At 33.1% G+C, this 15170-nt stretch overlaps 4 protein-coding genes and 1 non-coding gene across 5 annotated transcripts; all 5 read right to left on the bottom strand.

Annotated features, from left to right (window-relative positions):
* Positions 1-55: 55 nt before the first annotated feature.
* Positions 56-1147, bottom strand: RO3G_15884 (uncharacterized protein; the record flags this gene model as incomplete). The annotated part of the gene is made up of 1 exon (XM_067670468.1): positions 56-1147. The coding sequence occupies one exon, from the start codon at positions 1145-1147 to the stop codon at positions 56-58; it is 1092 nt and encodes a 363-aa protein (XP_067526569.1).
* Positions 1148-3026: 1879 nt separating this feature from the next.
* Positions 3027-5580, bottom strand: RO3G_15883 (uncharacterized protein; the record flags this gene model as incomplete). Its single annotated transcript, XM_067670467.1, has 2 exons — positions 3027-5257; positions 5451-5580. 2 exons carry the CDS (start codon positions 5578-5580, stop codon positions 3027-3029), a joined length of 2361 nt encoding a protein of 786 aa, XP_067526568.1.
* Positions 5581-7070: 1490 nt separating this feature from the next.
* On the bottom strand, positions 7071-8003 carry RO3G_15882 (uncharacterized protein; the record flags this gene model as incomplete). Its single annotated transcript, XM_067670466.1, has 1 exon — positions 7071-8003. The coding sequence occupies one exon, from the start codon at positions 8001-8003 to the stop codon at positions 7071-7073; it is 933 nt and encodes a 310-aa protein (XP_067526567.1).
* Positions 8004-8745: 742 nt separating this feature from the next.
* On the bottom strand, positions 8746-8817 carry RO3G_19201. The gene has a single exon. It is a non-coding gene; the product is annotated as a tRNA-Pro (tRNA).
* A 1334-nt stretch (positions 8818-10151) lies between these two features.
* Positions 10152-11037, bottom strand: RO3G_15881 (uncharacterized protein; the record flags this gene model as incomplete). Its single annotated transcript, XM_067670465.1, has 4 exons — positions 10152-10264; positions 10341-10371; positions 10775-10924; positions 11005-11037. 4 exons carry the CDS (start codon positions 11035-11037, stop codon positions 10152-10154), a joined length of 327 nt encoding a protein of 108 aa, XP_067526566.1.
* Positions 11038-15170: the final 4133 nt, after the last annotated feature.

Raw genomic sequence — 15170 nt, 5'->3', positions numbered from 1 at the left:
ATGCTATATGCTGCATGAAATGAAATTTTCAAAAAGGTTGTCCCTATTTTTTCACCTAGTGTATATCCCCTAATTTGAACGGTGGTTTCAGCTCCTTGCGTTCATCGAGTATCTTATTTTCAATCTGCTTTTTCTGCGATTCTTGAGCTCGTTGTATGTTCTGCACGGCCATATCTCTTATTCTGTTAAGATTGTATATTTGGTGGATTGTCCGATGTCGTAGAATAGCGTCAAATTTGGGTGAATTCCGTTCATACACATGATGATCCATGTCGAATGGTGTTTTCGGTTCGTACCCATATAGTAAGAAAAATGGTGTATTCTTCGTTGAGCCTTGTTTAATCGTTCGATAGGCAAACAGAGCGGCTGGTAGATATGAATCCCAATCATCCTTTTCTTCTTTTGTACGCTTTTGTAAGATTTGTCCTAGAGTTCTGTTGAAACGTTCAATCAATCCATTGCTTTGATGATTGTATGGTGTAGTGGTCTTGTGAATAAGCGAAAAATTCTTGCATACTTGTTGTATCAGCTTGCTAACAAATGGTTTGCCATTATCCGAAACTATAATTGTGGGACAACCATGTCTACATATGATTTCTTCGTATAAGAATAAAGCAATTTCTGATGCAGTTTGGAAACGAATGGGTCTTGCTTCCACGTATTTAGTAAGGTAGTCGATTCCTGCTATGATATATCTGTTTCCGGATCGTGAAGCTTGCACATGTTTAACGTCTAAAGCGATGCGATCAAAGGGTTTTACTGATACTGGCACAGGGTATAATTCTTCTTTTAGCGACTTTTTCCCATGTCTCTGACATCTGTGACATTTCTTCACGTATTCCATAATGTCTTTGGTCATATTTTCCCAATAATAACGTGATGCGATTTTATGCAGAGTGTTGTTATATGCCAAATGTCCACCAAGAGGGTGTTGATGATATGAATACATGATTTCTTCAGCTTCTTGCTTGTTTAGCACTTTTCGTATTATTCCGTTGTCGGTGTTGTATCTATATAGATTATCCTTGTATATGGTAAATTTGTGAGCTTGCTTCTGTAAGTATCTTTTCTGTTTGTGCGTGATGTCTTCTGGTAGTCTCAACTCTTGCAAATATTGTTTCACAAGATCAATTTGCTGTTGTTCCATTTTTGGTAATATAAGGTTCTTGATATGTTATTGTTTCAGGGTCTTGATTTTATGTATGTTATTTCCAATTATAGTGTTGTTAAGGTTTTTCTTCTCACGATTGTTTGTTTTCTAGGCCGTCCTTCCTTCTCTTATGATTTTTGTATTTTTCTATTGTTTTTGATGATTTTGTACATTTTGTTTCAACTTCCCCTCCCATCCTCCATGTAGTTGATAATATGATTTTTTTATGCGTGCTTTGAGTTGTTTTTGGATTTTTCTTAAGTTTATGTATCATCTACCCTCCCTTTCTCCATGTAGTTGATAATTATGTAGATGTATATATTAATGTTGTAAATTCCAGTGTTGTGTTGTATGTTATTTAATATCCAAGTCTTGATAAGAAATCTGCACTTTCGTTGACACGTCCAGGTCGATATTTGATGTCAAAATCATATTCTGATAATGTGACAATCCATCGGGCTATGATTCCAGTTGGGTTTGGTGTCTTGAGAAGTCCAGTTAAGGCTGAGTGATCTGTAATGATCATGAATTTCTTTCCAAGTAAATAAGTCTAAAGAGTTTCACTGCCCAAATAACTGCTAAGCATTCTAATTTTGTGGGGGCATAGTTGGATTCGTTTGGTTTGAGTCCACGGCTTGCATATATAATGGGATGTTCTTTTCCGTCGTCATCAAGTTGGGTTAGGACACATCCTAGTCCTAGTTTAGAGGCGTCTGTGACCAAGATAAAACTTCGGTTAAAATCGGGTCTTGCCAGGACAGGTGCAGTTGTTAACAGTTTCTTGAGTGTTTCAAATGAAGCGGTTGTAGCTTGCGTCCACGGAATTTTCTTTTTCGTTTTGGTTTGGTCATGCAACGGTCTTGCAATAACTGCAAAATTCTTTATAAATCTTCGATAATACGATGCTAATCCTAGGAAAGATCTGACTTGCGTAATAGTTGTTGGTATCGGGTATTCGACAATCTTCTTTATTTTGTCCGGATCGGTTTGTATGCCTTGGTTGGTAACGATGTATCCCAAAAATTTCAAATGGTCTTTAAAGAAGAAACATTTCTCTGGATTTAACTTGAGATTGGCATTCTCTATACACTGAAATACTTGTTCTTGTTTAGGATAGGGGGGTTTTAGGTAAAAGCAGTATAACAACAAAGATAAAGAAATACTGTTAGAACTTGGTATCTCTTTATTAAGTTAAGATAACTAAGATTGAATATGATAAACTCTACATGTAAAAAGTGAGAGTATTTATAGACATGATACGGATAAAGAATTAGGACAGATTTATGATCAATTCGACAGAATAGATGATTACTATTTCTAATTATTAGTTTAGCCTGTTCCTAGCTTGTATTGTCAATTATGCTATCGGGATGGTTTCAGATAACTCTGGATGTAGGACTATTTAGGAGATGGTACGGATGAATATAAAATCCTCTAGTTCCGTGATTGGATATTACGGCTAATAATAATATCTCAGTTAGGATAAAGGTTTACATGACTTAATGATGATCCGGTAAGTAATTGTCATTCCTTATTCAACATGCTCATACCATCAATAAACTATATTACAACCACGCCATACATTTGACTGTGTGAAGTTAATATGAATAAAGCTTAATATAAAAATCTAATCAAAGTCTTTTATTGATCTGTGCTGGGAATAATGTTATAAATGATTCCAAAGTTATGTCAACATATTATTTAGGATCATATGAGATTCCTTTTACTAAAATAAAGTGACTATAATCTTATGTATCCTTAACAGTTCTAGATGTATTATATGTTCTTGTTCGTTATGGGAGTATACATTAAGATCGTCTATATAGGCTACTAGGCATTTGTTGATTAGCGGGCGGAAACATAAATCTATTAAACGCTAAAAGGTTGCTGGCGAATTTACAAGTCCCATAGGCAAAGTATTATAGTGATATGTTCCATATTTGGTAGTAAAAGCAGTGAATTCCTTGCTATTCTCGTCTAATGGTACTTGATGAAAACCAGAGCGCATGTCAAGTGCTGAAAATACTTTGGCTTTTCCTAGGGTGTCCAATAAGTCGTCTATTCTTGGTAATGGATATGCATCTTTCTTTGTCTTTGCATTTAGTTTTCTATAATCAATGACCATTCTGTAATCACCATTCTTCTTCTTTACTAGTATTACTGGTGCTGCCCACGGACTATTTGATGGCGATATAACTCCTAGTTTACAATATTTGTCCAACTCTTTTTGAAGGTGTTCTGCTTCCAAACGACTGATTCTGTACGGACGGTGACTAATAGGTAATGTATTTTCTTCTATTATACTCTTGTGGTTGATTAAATTTGTACGTCCAATAGTATCATTATCCCAGTCAAATATATGTTGGTATCTTTTTAGTAACTTAAGCAGTTCTTCTCTCATTGATTCGTTTATATCTCCTATTTCCAACTTTTCCAATAGCTGTGGCTTTAGCGTATCTTGTTCTTGCTTGTTCGGATTTTGTTTAATATTATCGTGTTCCAAAGTGCATAATGTTGAGTGTTTGTCCATTTCGTATGCGTTGATTATTGTATCCTTGTTTGGATCAAGAATTCCCAATATTCCTATTTCTTCTCCAGGTTTTAGATAAATATCTTTTTCTGTGCGATTATATAAGCAAATGTCTAATGACTTCTTGTTGACTATGAATGAAGATGACCGATCAAAGTATCCTGAAGACTGCATTAACTTTGGATGTGTGATGTAAAAGTCATATAGTATGTTCTGAGTGTCTTCTTTGGGTTTGTCTAGGCTGATATGTTTCGACGAATGAGCTTGCATCAACAATCCTGTGTCTGTTGACTTTATCGAATACATCTCTTGTGAGTTTGTAATAACTACTTCTTCGTATTTGTCATTTTTCAAAACTTGCAATGATTCTTGTTCATAGTTTCTTTCTAAGGCTGTTACTTCCATTTCAATATCATCGTCACTTTCTGTTTCAGACTCGTCTTCTTCTTTGCTTGATGAATAACTGCCTTCTGAATCACGATCTTCAAAATGTACGTGCTTTTCGGAATTTGAGTTTGTGAGGCTTATAGGATGTTGATAGTCTTGATGAAATGTTTTCATTTTAGGTAACGGTGTGCTTTTGCGTATGAAGTGTATTGGTAATTCTGCCTTCTGGTTTTTGTATTTTACTTTTAATGAAGAGCTGTTAAAATCAATCTTGGCTTTAGCGCGGTTTAACCAATTGCTTCCTAGTATGAGATGTGAAGGGCAGGATGGTAGGACTTCGATTGTACAGGGTATGACCATGTCTTCCTTGACTTCAATTGGAGCGTCGTATATCAATCCGAGAGCAGGTTGCTTGGTTCCATTTCCTAGTGTGAATACATTTTCTGATGCTGAATCTATTTCTAATTCAAGAGCGTCTGCTAGAGCCTTTGATATACATGTCTTTGATGCTCCACTGTCTACTAGGGCTTTAATATTTTTGTCTCCAATACTCACAGTTGAGTAGGCTGCAGTGGTATTGATTTCTTCATCTTCGATTAGAGCCATTGTTTGTTGAGCTACTTGTTGACTTTGTCTAGATTTTCTCTTAGGTCGACATTCATCTACAAGCTTTTTGCGTAAAGATGGAGCTACTGTGATCAAATCTCCAATTTCTATATCGGCTTTTTGTTTTAACACATCTGAGATTATATCATATTTGATATCTGGCTCTATTCTTCTGGTTCTTGGTTTATTTGATTTCTCAGTAACCTTGCGTTGAATAGGGAGATCCGTATCCATAGCCTCAGTTCGAGTGGCTTGCATTTGTTGTACAGGTGTGGGATTTTTCACTTCTTCGATATGACTTCGTGTAGTGACTTTTCTGGTTATGGTAGGTTTTGCTACTTGTTTTCCTTTTTCTTTGTTTGTGGGTCTAGAATTTGGATAGGGTGTAGTTGTGGCAACGTCAGGAGGTCTTTCTGGTCTGATTGCTGCATAGAGATCCTTTTGTTTACTATTATATTTATCTGTTAATATTGCGTTGAGCTGTTGTTGTTGAAGGTTGTTAATGGGTTTTGTATCTTTTTGGGTGTTCAGTTGACCATTTTTCTGTGAGTTATCAAAAGCAACTGACCCTAATAGTTTTTTGACTGTTTATTTTGTTGATTGTTATGTTGGTTGATGGGTTGATTATTTGGTTGTCGTTGATCCTGACTTGCTGGTTGGTCATATGATCTCCTTTGATTTGACATATAATTTTTGTTGCTGTTATCGTATCGTCCATTGTTGTCGTTATTTCCATATCTTCCAGACCTATTATAATTATTGTTATAACCATTATACCTGTTACTTCTAGTAGGTTGCTGTTGATATTGTTGACTATTAAGCTCTTGGCGAATAGCTTGTTGTATAAGACCAATAAGATCTTGTTGTTGGTTAGGACGTATACAGTGGCCGTCAAAACTGGTCGCATGTTTTCATATTTTGCCTATACGCACTATCTTCTTCTTCATTTCTTAGTCTATAGCAATGAAATATACTTCATTCGAAAGAGCAAACTCTGGACAATTATATGGTAGCACAGATATCACAGTAGAGCCAGTATACTGGTAGTAATTGGCACTTAAAGTTCGATGGTACATGCGACCAGTTTTGACGGCATTTATAAGTCAACATTTTTGCACACTTTATTTAAAAAAATCAATATTTAGTCCAACGATCTTTTGCTTTAATAACTGCAACGTACCTTTTCGGCATACTTTCGATGTATTTTTGGCATTCTTCTTTGGAAATGGCATACCAGGTCTGACCTATACGCTCCCATAGCTCATGCATACTACTTGGTGGTGCCTCATAGCTATGAAATAGCTCTCTCTTTAAATGAGCCCACGTATGCTCTATGGGACTTAGGTCCGGTGATTGAGGAGGCCATTCCAATGCTTCGAGTGGCTGCTGGCTAATCCATTCTTTCACTACCTTCGACGTATGCTTCGGATCATTGTCCTGCTGAAACACCATTTTGGAAGAATCCAAGCCATAGCTTTTCATTGTCTTGAGTAAGTCGCCTTTTAGGACCTCAAGATAGCCTTCGCTATTCATACGATGACCTACATCAACTATCCATCCAACACCTTCCCATGTAATGCAGCTCCAGACCATGATGTTGCCGCCTCCATGCTTGACGGTTTGCTGTACATGTCGCGAGTTCAATTCCTCATGGGGTAGTTTCCATGCATAAGCCTTTCCGTCGGATGCAAAACGATTTACTTTGGTCTCGTCAGAGAATATGACCCGTTTCCAGTCATCCACAGTCCAATGCTGGTGCGATTTGGCCCACTGAAGGCGTTTCACGATGTTTTGGCTGCGCAGCAAAGGTTTTTGGGGCTTGACAAACGCTATAAAGCCAGCTTTTTTAAGAACGCGGCGCATGGTACTGTCACTTACAGACATTCCAAATTCTTCTTTTAGAGCTTTCTGGATCTTTACAGCATTATTTTTTCTTCCTAAGGTGACTAATCTCCGGATGTAGTTCACCATGCGTTGGCTAATTAGAGATGGGCGACCACCTTCATCAACATTTCCACTCATCTTAAGAGATGAGCGGTACTTCTGAACAGTGGTACGACTAACACCAACTTGTTTTGCTATTTTGCTGTTTGACTTCTTGGATCTCAACAATGAGTAGATGTTGTTTGCTTTGTCATTTGAAATTGCACGCATGTCGGATCTGCAATGGTATAATGTCTTAATGGCATGCTGCAATTTAACAAAAAAACACTTACATGTAAATGATATTACGATGAAAGAAGAAAGAGAGAAAAAAAATATAAAAATATTATTATTAAGCCACATTTTTGTCACTATATTATATTAGTTATAAACGCCGTCAAAACTGGTCGCATGTACCATCGAACTTTAAGTGCCAATTACTACCAGTATACTGGCTCTACTGTGATATCTGTGCTACCATATAATTGTCCAGAGTTTGCTCTTTCGAATGAAGTATATTTCATTGCTATAGACTAAGAAATGAAGAAGAAGATAGTGCGTATAGGCAAAATATGAAAACATGCGACCAGTTTTGACGGCCACTGTATGTTGATTTCCAATGTATTGGGCTTGATGCAACTGATTACGGTTTCTTGATGTATCCATTGTTGTCAATTGATTTGTACCATGTGCATTGTTGTAATAGTAATTACTACTAGGTTGAGCATTGTTATAATGTATTTGGTTATATGCTAGTGCTGGCATGGCATGGTCATTTGTGTCAATTAAGTCAATATTGTGGTTGCTTGATGGATGATGTTGATCATAATTTTCATTATGATATATCAAAGCTTGATTGGCGTTCCTTGGTATGAAGGGATTATCAACCATAGCAATCTTTCGAGGTCTATTGGCATTCCACCATCCTTCGGCGTGATTGATCCAGTCTTGTAAGTTTTTAGAACTACTCTGTATACAGAACTGTTTGATTTCTCGTAAGAGTCCTGCACGAAATCGGCTTTCGATGACTGCATCATTAGTTATGTTAGCAAGGTCTGCGGCTTCTTTTAGTCTGGCTAAGAATATTTGTGGGTGTTCCTGTTCGCCTTGATACATTTCATTAAATTCTAATTCGTAACTCTGTATCAATTCTGGAGTTATGTAATAATTTTTCAAGAGGTCTACGGCTTGTTCGTAGTTGATTCCAGGTATTCTTTTGAGTATTTCTTTTTCGTAATACACTTTGGCGGCTCCTCTTAGTTGTGCCTTGAGTATAATAAGCTTGCGTGGTTCTTGAGTAATATTATTAATAGCAAAGTAAGATTCCAAACTTTCTACAAAATGACGGAAGTCTTCTCCTTCGTAGCCATGGAAATCAATTAAAGCAGGTCGGTAATTTGCGTTCATATTAGCATTAGCCAACGCGAAGTGTCCATTTATATAAGCCATTTCAGTTTCAGATAGATTTGATAGTTTTTAAAGTTTCGTTTTTTTTTTATAAGTTTTTGTTGAATTTATAGAGTTGATTGAGTTGTTTTAATTTCTGATCGAAGTTGTTTGTGTTATATATTTTTCTGTGATTTTTTGATTTATTTGGTTTATTCCCTCGTAGTGACCACCAAATGTTATTTTAAAGGTTGGCTTGTAAGTTTGAGTGTTAAATTGGGTAAAGTTTGCTTGTAAAGCTTGATTTAAGGTTGTGATTGCCTTGTAAGTTGTTGTTTTGTATGGAATTTAAGCAGATGCTTGATAAGTAGTGACCACCAGATCTTATGTGTAAGATCAATACGATGTTTCTTGATAAAAGTTAAAGTAGAGTAAAAAGTTTAGGTAAACAGGGACTTTCTTGTTAAAGTTTGTTAATTATTGAGTAGAAATATATGATTTATTTAAACTGACTGACAATTTCTTCATAAAAAGATGGGATATATATATGATAATTTTTTTTTTCTTTTTTTTTTTTTTTTTTTTTTATTTTTGCGGCTATTGTTATTTCTTTGACAATGGTTGTTAAAATAACTTAAGTTATTTTAACAATCCATGTCGGAGTTGTTTCGTACTTCGTCCAAAAAGAGACCATTCTCACAGTAGATAAGCCTCTTTTTCGGAAAAACATTCTTCATCTACAACAAATATAAAGATTCAAAAAGGGGTCCTCCGGGGTTTGAACCCGGGGCCTCTTGCACCCAAAGCAAGAATGATACCACTTCACCAAGAACCCTTTTTTATTTTTGTCAATACTTTCTTCAGAAGAGCCAAGCCAACGAGTGGTCCTGCCACTGGAAATAATTGGTGATTGTCAACATCTACAGTCAGTTGTTGCATCTAAAAATCAACGTTTTTGACGTCTTTGATTAAATGAAAAAAGTTAACGCTCGCTGTATTGGTCATTTTCGAATTTTGAAAAAAGATTCAGGTGCGAAAAAAATAAAGAAATTGAACAATATTTTTGTTTTTTTTGTAGCGTAAGTATTTATAAAGTTATTCATGTTTTAAAAAAGTGTCTTTTTTTTTCAAATGATCTTTTTTTGGAAATCCTGTTCCTCTCTATCGTTGAAAGACCGATATCTTCTTTTTTTTATTTTTGAGGGCAAAATGCGGAAATCAAAAGCATTTTGCGATTATTTTGTTCAGAAGAATACATATTAGGAAGGTGGTTTGTGATTTTTAGCTTAGATCATTACAAACGTGTTACAGAACGTAACAAAATAGTCGTGTTTGGGAAAAAAAAATGGCCTGGTAAAAAAAAAAGACTAAGTTAAAAAAAAAGACTAAGTTAAAAAAAAAAGACGAAGTTAAAAAAAAAAAGACGAAGTTAAAAAAAAAAGACGAAGTTAAAAAAAAAGAAAAGAAAAGAGTATAGCTATAAAAAGTTCATTGTTCAAATGAAAACAGTACTCTAACAACAAATATACTTTATAGAAATGCAAATGCTATTACATTATAAAAAAAGAATACGTGTATATTCTAAAAGAATAAAAAATAAAGAAGCTCTGCTAACATTTTGTTACAAGGCAGTTATAATTAACAAATACATACAAAACTTTTTTGCATATCAAATAAATAGATTGTTTTATTATTTTTTATGACAAATATTGTAAAAGAATATATGTTTTTAAGCTTATACTAGTTCATTACTTACTTTATGTTTGCACATGGGTGTAATTTGTGATATTGGTGAGTAGTTTGTAGTCGATTAAAAGTAAAAATAAAGTGTAAACAGGAAACTGATAATCGATGAGACTCTTGAACCTCTTTATTGAGTGAAGACAGGAGAGAGAACTCATTAAATACAAACTACGTCTGATTTTATAAAATTAATAATTGAAGAACCGAAGTTGCGCAATGTAAATTACTAAAGTTGTTTATGAGTACTGATGGCTATATAACACTACGTGTTATATAGAGGTAGTTTTAAATTATATGACATGGAGATCTTGAGTAATCTCACACGACATTTGAGTATTTAATAAGGAAAATACGACATAATTTGCCATTAGCCATTAGCCATTAGAGATGTGAGCAATGGCAACTTTCTTTACCAAAAATATCTTTTCAGTAACAAGCAACAATAAAGTCTGTTATTCTTATTGCTTCATCATGTTGGAAAGAACAACTTTGCTCATGAGATTCATGTTCGTCATCCGAATGTGTCCCATTAGGAATTCCTAATGTAAAAAAAAAAAAAAAAAAAAAAAGAAACCGACATTAGACTTGGTTGTTATTTTTTTTTTATGAACTTACGTTTGACCAGTGCTTGAGCTTTCTTTTTTATCTTTTGTACTTTTGGTATCTAGTGTATTCCATAAAACAAAACCAGGGAGAAAAAAAAAGCTGCTTTACTGCTGTAGTCCGTTAAGACCGAATTTTTTTTAACCTAAAATAAAAAAAAAAAGAAAAAAAGAATACTCTCCATGTTAAAGATATTGCACTCAAGTAATAAAACTTGCTCAAACAATGTATAAGTTATCTTTTGAGACATAATTAAATATAAACTACATGAAAAGTAACTGTTTTTGATTTCTAACATGGATAGACAGTGAATAAGTGTAACATTGGTAAAAATAAGGCTACAAAAAAAGCACTTCTCTCTTTTTTTTTTTTCTTCTTCTCTTTTTTATAAAAGGTAAGTTCTTAATATTATATATATTCTATTCCTGCTCTAATAGTACTTTTACTTTAGTAAAATCGTATTGCCTGCTTTCTTTATGGTTTAAATGGTCTTTATAAAGTCTCTTTCTCAAGACTACAGTTGTTTCTTCTTTTACTTGTTGGTACAAGCATGGATGGCGTGTTTTTTTTTCTTTTTTCTTTTTTTCCTGGTTCATCTAAAATAAGGTGATATTATTTTTACTACATATCCTTCATAGCTAATAGTTATTATAGATACATGCTGCTTCTTTTTTACTTGTTGATAATGCTTAACTAGTTTTTTTCCCATGGTCTATCTAAAAAAGGTACTATTACTTTTACTATGTATACACGATAGCCAATAATTATAGATGAATGCTGCTTTGCTTTGGCCTCTTTCTATCTTTTTTCTGGTTTTGCTTTGGTTCTTAAGTACTGATATCTTTTCTTTTGCTTTGATTGCTCAAGTCCTTGAACCTTTGTGTCTTTGCATTCTTGTGCTCGGCTTTTTTTTTTTTTTTTTTTCTTTTTCTTATGAGAACTTTTTGAGTCCCACGAAATTAATCGATGTATTTTTAGATTAGATGATGCTATCGTGATGACATTAGGTAAGTCAAGTAAGCTTTTAAAACACTACAAGCAAAGAAATACTGTATATTGTTATTATTATTTTATTTAAATAAAAAAAAAAAGCTATTTTTATAAGCCAAATCCCAGTTTTTTTTGTATATATGAAGCAATATTTATTGCAATGTGAATGGTTAATAAAGAAGTATATAAGCAATATGAGTGGTTGTTAAAGAAGTATATAAGGCAATATGAGCGGTCGATAAAAGAACAAAAGGACAAATAAAGAAATGCTTTAAAAATTATGATTCGTTGCCCAAACGTTGGCAAGTATTGAGTAAAACGTGTCGACTGCTCTGGTAAAAGAATGCTAAATGACTTCCACTTGCTCTCTTAATGAATACTAAACGTTAACTGCACTGCCGCGAAAAACGTTTAAAACATCCATAAAATATCGTGTGTTTGCATGATCTTTGGCGTGTTTGTCTTCAATTATTCTAAAACTGAACGCTTACTTTCTCCAGTCATTTGCAGTGTGCCACTGGAAATAATTGGTGATTGTCAACATCTACAGTCAGTTGTTGCATCTAAAAATCAACGTTTTTGACGTCTTTGATTAAATGAAAAAAATTAACTTTCGCTGTATTGGTCATTTTCGAATTTTGAAAAAAGATTCAGGTGCGAAAAAAATAAAGAAATTGAACAATATTTTTGTTTTTTTTGTAGCGTAAGTATTTATAAAGTTATTCATGTTTTAAAAAAGTGTCTTTTTTTTTTCAAATGATCTTTTTTTGGAAATCCTGTTCCTCTCTATCGTTGAAAGACCGATGTCTTCTTTTTTTTATTTTTGAGGGCAAAATGCGGAAATCAAAAGCATTTTGCGATTATTTTGTTCAGAAGAATACATATTAGGAAGGCAGTCTGTGGTTTTTAGCTTAGGTCATTAGAAAATGTGTAACGGAAAGTAACAAAATAGTCGTGTTTGAAAAAAAAAGGACTAAGTAAAAAAAAATAGATTAAGTGAAAAAAAAAAAAAGAGTATAGCAATAGAAAGTTCATTGTTCAAATGAAAACAATAATATAACAACAAATATACTTTATAGAAATGCAAATGTCTTTATATTATAACAAAAGAATACGCGTGTATTTTAAAAAGAATAAGAAAATAAAGAATCTCTGCTAACATTTTGTTACAAGGCAGTTATAATTAACAAATACATACAAAACGTTTTTGTTTATCAAATAAATGGATGGCTTTATTGTTTTTTATAACGGATAATATAATAGAATATATATTTTTTAAGCTGATGCTAGTTTATTACTTACTTTACGTTTGCACATGGGTGTAATTTGCCATTAGCCATTAGCCATTAGTCATTAGAGATGTTAGCAATGACAACTTTCTTTACCAAAAAGAACTTTTCAGCAATAAACAACAATGTAAGTTTAATATTCTTATAGTTTCTTTAAGTTGGAAAGAACAACTTTGCTCATGAGGTTCATGTTCGTCATCCGAATGTGTCCCATTAGGAATTCCTAATGTAAAAAAAAAAAAAAGAAACCGACATTAGACTTGGTTGTTATTATTTTTTTTTATAAACTTACATTTGACCAGAACTTGTGCTTTCTTTTTTATCTTTTGTACCTTTGGAATCTATTGTATTTCATGAAACAAAACCAGGGAGAAAAAAAAAGCTGTTCTACTGCTGTAGTTCGTTAAGATACCGACTTTTTTTTTTTTTTTTACCTAAAATAAAAAAAAGAAAAAAGAATACTCTCCATGTTAAAGATATTACACTCAAGTAATAAAACTTGTTCAAGCAATGTATAAGTTATTTTTTGGGATATCACTGAAAGTAAACTACATGAAAAGCAACTGTTTTTGACTTATATGTTCAGACAGTGAATAAGTGTAACATTGGTAAAAATAAGGCTACAAAGAAAGCACTTCTCTCTTTTTTTTTCTTCTTCTTCTCTTTTTTATAAAAGGTAAATTCTTAATATTATATATATTCCATTCCTGTTCTAATAGTACTTTTACTTTAGTAAAATCGTATTGCCTGCTTTCTTAATGTTTTAAATGGTCTTTACAAAGTCTCTTTCCCGGGATTATCGTTGCTTCTTCTTTTACTTGCTGGTATAAGCTTGGCTGGTGTTATTTTTTTCTGTCTTTTCTTTTTTCTTTTTTTTTTTCCTGGTTCATCTAAAGCAAGGTACTATTACTTTTATAAAATACCCTTCATAACTAATAGTAATTATAGATGCATGCTGCTTCTTTTTTTTTTTTTACTTGTTGGTATAAACTTGACTAGCGTCTTTTTTTTTTACCTCGTTCATCTAAAGTAAGGTGTTATTACTTCTACTTCATGTACTCAATAGCTAATAATTATTATAGATGCATGCTGCTTCCCTTTTCGTTATTTGTTGGTATAAGCTTAGCTAGTCTTCTTCTGGTCTATCTAAAGAAAAGTACTATTACTTCTATATATACGCGATCGCTAATAACTGTTATAGATGAATGCTGCTTTGCTTTGGCCTCTTTCTATCTTTTTTTTTTCTGTGCTCGCTTCGGGTTTTAAGTACTGATGTCTTTTCTTTTGCTTTGAGTGCCCAAGTCATTGCGTCCTTGAATCCTTGTGTCTTTGCATCCTTGAGCTTGGCTTGCACTACGGCGCAAAAAATCTCCGCATAATGCTAGTTTCATCCATCTATCAGCAAAATAAAAACGCTAAAAATGTCGAATTTAGCGAAATTTTGTTGCCTCTGTAGGCAATATTAACACGAGAACTAGCATATTAATGCTTGGTCTAGCATAATTAAGGCCGAGGAGTTTGAAAACAAATTCATTATAAGCTCTCAAACACTTTCACACAACAATGTAATTGGATGAGGCAGACTTTAGTCGTTCTGTACATCAGCAGAGTATGGCTACGTTTAAGCATGTATATCCAGTAAAATGGGCAGGTTTATTATTGTATAGGGTAGTATAAATGGACAAATTTAAATGATTTAATAATGCGATGCTTTATTTATTTGATTATATATTCAATAGTGTACATTTTTCATTTAATATGCACTTGAATAAAAAAAAAAAGTAATTAAAAAAAGTAATAAAAAAAGTAGTACAAAAAAGTAATAGAAAAAAGTAATAATAGAAAAAGTAGTAATAAAAAAAAAAGGAATAATAAAGAAAAGGAAATAATAAAAGAAAAGGAATAATAAAAGAAAAGGAATAGTAAAAGAAAAGGAATAAAGAATGAACAGAAATAATACATAAGTCATTACTTACCTGACCTCGACATCCCATTCAATGCAATTCATTTAGCAGATTTAATTACATTCAACAACCCTCATTGCAATCTACATTCAACAGGATGATTAATATTTAAATATTTGAAATTTTATTACTGTTTACCAAATTATTTTTCTTTTTTCTTTTTATCGTGATGAATAATTGCCTTATACAGCAGCTGTTACTTTTTCTCAAGTCCATGCTCATATACTCTATAGGGTTTCATAATACTCTATCATCATTGCTGTTATCATTGGTATCATCACAGTCAATTCATACACAATCTTCATTGCAGAATAAAACGAAATATCAAAATCTAATAAATAAAGAACATCAGTTAATAAAAAATAACAAGCAAAAAAATTATACCTTTTGTCTTGTTCAAACATACTATCTATACAATATGTTTTTAGTCAAAGTTCGATCTATCTGAAGCCGCATAGAGTATAATTTTACCTAATATGAACAGCATACACGATATGAAACCATACACCAAGCACAGTATACAAAAGCAGAGGATGAGTAGTTGCGACAAACCGGTCTACAGTATGATATGATACTGATTATACATCTAGGTTGCACAC

This window comes from Rhizopus delemar, genomic scaffold (genome assembly GCF_000149305.1).
Source record: "Rhizopus delemar RA 99-880 supercont3.18 genomic scaffold, whole genome shotgun sequence".
Classification (NCBI taxonomy): domain Eukaryota; kingdom Fungi; phylum Mucoromycota; class Mucoromycetes; order Mucorales; family Rhizopodaceae; genus Rhizopus; species Rhizopus delemar.
The sequence above is the reverse complement of the archived record's forward strand: the minus strand, read 5'-3'. Positions and strand labels throughout refer to the sequence as shown.